Below are 5,775 nucleotides of genomic sequence, written 5' to 3'. Positions count from 1 at the left end.
ATAAAAATTATTATTTGTTCCATAGTAGTAAGCATCTAGGTACTGCAGTGGATAGAGTGCTGGGCCTGAAGGCAAGAAGACTTGTGTCCCATAGGATCTCAGACATTTCTTAACTGTATGAGTTTAGGTAAATCACTTAACATCTGCTTGCCTTGGTTTCCTCATCTGTAAAAATAACAAAAATAATAGTACTTACTTTCTAGATCTTGTGAGAATCAGATGAGATAATATTTGAAAAGTATTTGGGTACCATAAAATGCTAGTTGTTATTTTTGTATGATTATTTGTTATCTGGAAAATGAAGAAGAGGGGAATTTTTTTAAGAGGTAGAAGAATGTCATAGACACAATCTTTAATTCTGCTCATAACCCCCTAGCAATAAAGACATAAGAAGTCAAGGAATGGTAATTCTGATGATGGGAATAAGAGCCATCTCTATAACTCAGGCCAGGTCTGGGAAACACAGAAATGTTTTTAATTGGATCTTACGTGGGATGAGTCAGAAATGTCTCTGATAATCAAGAAAATGAGAGGTTCTTCTTAGCATGATGGCACCCTTTCTTTGTTCCATTCAGCTCCAAGTCTGAGAAGATGTACCTTCTTGCTACTCTTCAATTTCTCATGCTGGCATTATCACTGACTATGGCTTCTGAAGAATGTGAATGCGAACCAAAACCCAACACATGCAATATTATGCCCTGTGGATTGCCTGGAAGCAATGGATTACCAGGTCGAGATGGGAGCCAGGGTCCAAAAGGAGAAAAAGGAGACCGAGGTATGTAAATCAGATCTCCCTGAGTGACTTCACTATAATAATGGTATTGCAGAAAGAATGTTAGAGAAGGGACTTCTAGATCTCAATCCTGTACCTGAAAGTTGAGATCTGAGACCATGCACAGATCTGAGCTTCATTTTCCTTATTCATAAATTGGGGACAATGATACCATTGGTACTTACCACACAGTGATCTTGTGAGGCACAGATAGGATGATGTATGTAGAGTTCTTTGCAATTTTAATGCACCATAGAAATGTCATTTGCTAAACATTTACTCAGGGTAAGACATTGTGCCCAAAATTGTGAAGTAACAAAGACTGACAAGACATGGTCCCTGCTTCAAAGAACTTAGTAGCAGGATCTTCCACTCCTGCTTTTTCTCCCTCCTCTTGCTAGAGCATGGAAAGATGGTTGGGTTTTTTTTTTTTTTGGGGGGGGGAGAGGGTGTCTTTTAAAGGAAAAATGGAGATTGGAAATCCCTGGATTCTGAGAAGACTCATTGGACAAGTTCATTTGTCTCAGCTTTCCATAGGCATTCCTAGATCCTAAATACCCAATCACACTGGACCAGTTTCTTCAGGCCCCTCATAATTCTTGGGTACATTTTCATAGCAGAAGCTCAGCCTGCTCATAATTATGAGGGAAAAGAGTTCAAGTATTGATTCTTGTCTTTTCTCTCCAATTACTGTGATGATAAGGAGAGAGAGGAACACTAGGTCCTCCTGGAAAAGTTGGCCCCATGGGGATCAAAGGAGATCAGGGTCCTCTGGGACCCAAAGGACCAAAAGGAGACAAAGGAGATATTCAAGGTGAGTCATGTATATATATGTGTGTGTGTATATATAAAAGGAATAACAAATTGAAATTAGACATAATAGATTTGTAGTTTCATGTGTAATCACTTTTTTGTTATACTATTATAACATGATTATTTGTTCCATAAATTAAAAATAGAAACAGAAATAATTATAAGAAGTCATTCTGAAGTTTTTAGATCTTGAAGGATTGAAAGGACAATGAGGAAGGGCAATGAAAGCAGATGCCTTTCAGGTATATAAATAAGGATATTTTAATAAATAAAGATAAGGAGAGAGCCATGAAAGAATAATGTGTAAACTGATTTGACCAGAATTAAAAGTGCAAGGGAGAATAGATGAATAGGTTGAATAAGAGTTGGTGAATTGATAGCAGACAGCTTTGAAGGATAAAATAATGAAATATGACCTAAGCATGTAGGTAATGAGGAACCTCTAAAACATGGTGTTAGGAGAAAGACATGGTCAAAGTTAAAAAAAAATCTAGTAATGTTGCACAAGCTGAGAAATCACATCATTTGACACAAAGCAAAAGACTGAATCCTTCCCTCCTCTTTTCCATTTCCAAATTTCTTAAGTCTTTTATCTCAGGGACAAGTCTGTTCCATGTTGAGTAGTCCTGGTACTGAATTCCTCTGTGGACAGGTTATGTCTTTTTCACTAGACAAAAAGAAATCCAATATCCTTGGTCTCTCAGAAGCATTACATAAGATCCAATGGAAATAACAAACCATTTTTGTCATTCAGAATTGATTCAACTTAAGGCTCAAATGAGTACTTTGCAGGAAGAAATGAGGATGCTGAAGGATCTCATCAACAAATACAAAAAAGGTAAAAAATAAAACTTTAAGACTGGGCTAAAGTGTTTGCTCATGAGATTTGTGTCATCTTCTCTTCCCCACATGTTACCCTTCTAGTGATTTTCCCAAGTCTAAATGTGACAGTCACATTCTGGTCTATGGAGAATAATCCCAAAGAGGCAGAAACTTACAGCCTTCGATTAAAGTGGAAGCTCTGCTACTTACATAGGTTCTAGAGTATAAGGTTTGGACTTGAAGTCAAAAAGACTTGGGTTCAAATTTGACCTTAGACATTTTCTATGTTAATAATTTTGAACAATTCACTTTTATATATCTCAATTTCAGATACTTTGCCTCTGAAATGAAGAGGTCAAAGAAGTTAAAAACCTTGGTTCACTCCATTGCCTTCCTCTTACCATTGGGAAAATTGAAGCCTTTAGAAGTGCTTTGACTTGCCTAAGATCATGCACAATATCCCTGCCTCCCCATTCAGTGTTCTTTCCTCAGTCTAGACCAGTCTTTTCTCTTCCTCATACAACATCAAGTTCCAATGGATTTTCTTCCAAATAGCTGGAAACATCAAAGGCATCTTTGCAAGCTTTGGAATATCTATGGCTTGAACTCCTATCCCACATTTTAAAGATCTGTTTAGTCACTGAAAAACTATGCTAGGACACATTCTGTGGATGATAGAAAAATCAGATGAGATCCTGATTATAATTCCTATCCTTAGATTGGAAGGTATGGCAACAAACATGTGGAATTATGTTTTGAGCCTCTTTTCACTATTATGTGTCCTGAAGGTCTCCTTGTTCAAAGCATAATTTCTACCAATTTTCTGGATATTAGTAGGAATTTTATATTCTAACAAGATGTGACTGGATGTCTCTTCCTTTCTCCTCTACAGTTTTGATATTGTCTGACATCAAAATTGTGGACCAGACATTTTATATGGTAATAGCATCTGAAGAGACATTTGAAGAAGGAAAGAAATTATGTTCACAAAGGAATGCACAGCTGGCAGCCCCTCGGAATGCCAAAGAAAACAAAGCCCTACAAGAATTGGCCCAAAAGTTCAACAAGTACATCTACCTGGGCATAAGTGATGAGATTACTGAGGGCACATTCAGGTATCAGAATGGACAAATTGTCAGCTATACCAATTGGGGACCTGGAGAACCCAACAATGCTGGAAATGAAGACTGTGTTGAACTCCAAACCAGTGGCGAATGGAATGATAGATCCTGTGCAGAAAAACACCCGGTTGTTTGTGAACTTTAGGCTGTACCATACATGTTTCAGTGACAACTCCATTTTCTGATATTACTGACATCTTTCTAAAGGATTTCCTGGGCAGGGACTTTGTCTTCATTTATGAGATATGTACAAAACTTGGCTTTTGTCTCAATTCTTTAAAAAACATTCATCACTAATTTTCTTGATCTTATATTCTCAAGAAACTTAATTAAAACAAAAGTTCCCACCAAGCTGGAATATAATACCTGTAGATAATCAAAGAGGACTTTGATAGGGGAATCCCCTCCAATACTTTTGGACTATGCTTTAAGAAAATATCTAAGACAGCAATGGAAAGAATCTTATAAAAGCTACAAAGATGGGCAATGGCCAAAGGGAGAAAATCCATTTCAGTTAGGACTCTAAACATTGTAGGTTTCAGCTTATTGAATAAGATAATACTTTAAAAAGAAAACATTTCAATATTGCATGTTATTGTATGATATTTGCAAATTCCATGGATCAAAAAAAATTGTAGAATAACTAAATTTGAAAGATGAATAAAGCTAGTGGACACCCAAAGTGCAAATTCTCTCTATAATAGGTGCTCATACCACTCTGAAAGGAGTGACAGAAATCATGATACATTTTGAGGCAGTTTCTATTGCTGGTCAGCTCTTCTTCAAAAGTTCTTTCTTATAATGAATCCAAATTTGTCCCCTTCACCAAAAAATTTCCAGCCATGGGTCATTGTCTTCTCAACTACGCAAGGCAAATATAATCTGTCTTCTATGTACCATTGTTAATTACATACAACTCCTGCATACAACTTTTTTTAAAAACCACTCAAGATAAGGGTGCTATTTCTCCTGCCCCATGTCTTATCTTCTCTAAATAGCCCTCATTCTAACCACCCTTTTTGTGATTTCATTTTAAGCCTCAATACTAGTCTCTGTAAGCTCCTTGAGAGTACATTTTTCTTTATATATCCTCTGCCTACCTGTTATAGGTGTTTAATAAATATTTTTGATCAGTTGATTGGCAGTGGATTCTTTCTGCAGACTATTGAGATTTTTTCAAAGCTTTACTTTGTCATAACATAGATTAAAGCAAAATTTCTTAAACTGTGGGTTGAGATCTCATATGGGATCACATAACTGAATGTGGGAGTCATAAAAAAGGTATCAAAAATCCCACAAAGACTTAATTGTTTGTGTCAAAATAAACAAACATGTCCATCTCGTTACTATGGAAATTTGCTTTTGTCTTTAATAAATGATAAAATTGCATGTTTATCAAAAATTGTCTGAAAAGTATTTTTTTCTGATTATTACTAGTAAATGTTTGATTTTTATATTTATTTTATATACCCATATAGCCTACATCACATAAAAATTTCTTATATGACAAAGGATTGCAAGTAGAAAATGTTTAAGAATCCCTGGATTAGAAAATCATCCCAACTCCATACAATATATGATTTAATAAGTCTACTTTCAAAGTATTGATTGAAGTCACTGACAAAAATGGTGTTTAGGGAAAGAACAAGGACAGTGTCCAGTTGTATGCTATTAAGACTATCAATACCATCATCTCATCCTAGCTAGCTAAGATAGAAATGGTATTTTTTGCAGCAATGTTATATTGTGCACATATATCAAGCTTCCCATACCTTTTCTACACGAACAGATTTCTCCAAATTTTTTCACTGCTATTCTAGAAATCATTCATTTGTTCCTTGTCCCCTTTCCAAACAGTAAATATAATTGCAGCTAAGTAAGGAATTTATTTAAAGGAGAAATTTGACTACATAACACAGAGAATAAGAAATGTAAGCAATCATTAGTTGTAGAGGGCTGGAACTCTGGAGAATTATACTTGAAACAAGAATACTTACAACAGGTGTTAATTCAGTGGAATTGATGAGATGACGGTTCTCTAGTTCATATATATACTTAGTATGGTGATGTAATGGTTCTCCAGTTCACACATATTTAATAGGCTGTAATGATTTAATTGTAATAGGATATTTAAGGGATGAAAGGACTGGAAATGAGACATTCCATCTTTGACCATCCTTCTGGTGGCTCTCCTGCCTCCTGCACTACTCGACTAAGATCAAGACTGGGTCAGACTGTGACAGACAT

General features: G+C 35.8%; 1 protein-coding gene across 1 annotated transcript; it reads left to right on the top strand.

Moving 5' to 3' along the window:
• Positions 1-559: 559 nt before the first annotated feature.
• LOC127551850 (pulmonary surfactant-associated protein D-like) lies at positions 560-4,930 on the top strand. The gene is made up of 4 exons (XM_051981974.1): positions 560-775; positions 1,476-1,586; positions 2,340-2,423; positions 3,300-4,930. Exons 1-4 carry the CDS (start codon positions 592-594, stop codon positions 3,671-3,673), a joined length of 753 nt encoding a protein of 250 aa, XP_051837934.1. The 5' UTR covers positions 560-591; the 3' UTR covers positions 3,674-4,930.
• The last annotated feature ends 845 nt before the right edge of the window (positions 4,931-5,775 follow it).

The sequence above is a fragment of the Antechinus flavipes genome, chromosome 2, assembly GCF_016432865.1.
Source record: "Antechinus flavipes isolate AdamAnt ecotype Samford, QLD, Australia chromosome 2, AdamAnt_v2, whole genome shotgun sequence".
Lineage (NCBI taxonomy): Eukaryota > Metazoa > Chordata > Mammalia > Dasyuromorphia > Dasyuridae > Antechinus > Antechinus flavipes.
This window is presented reverse-complemented; position numbering and strand designations above follow the sequence as displayed.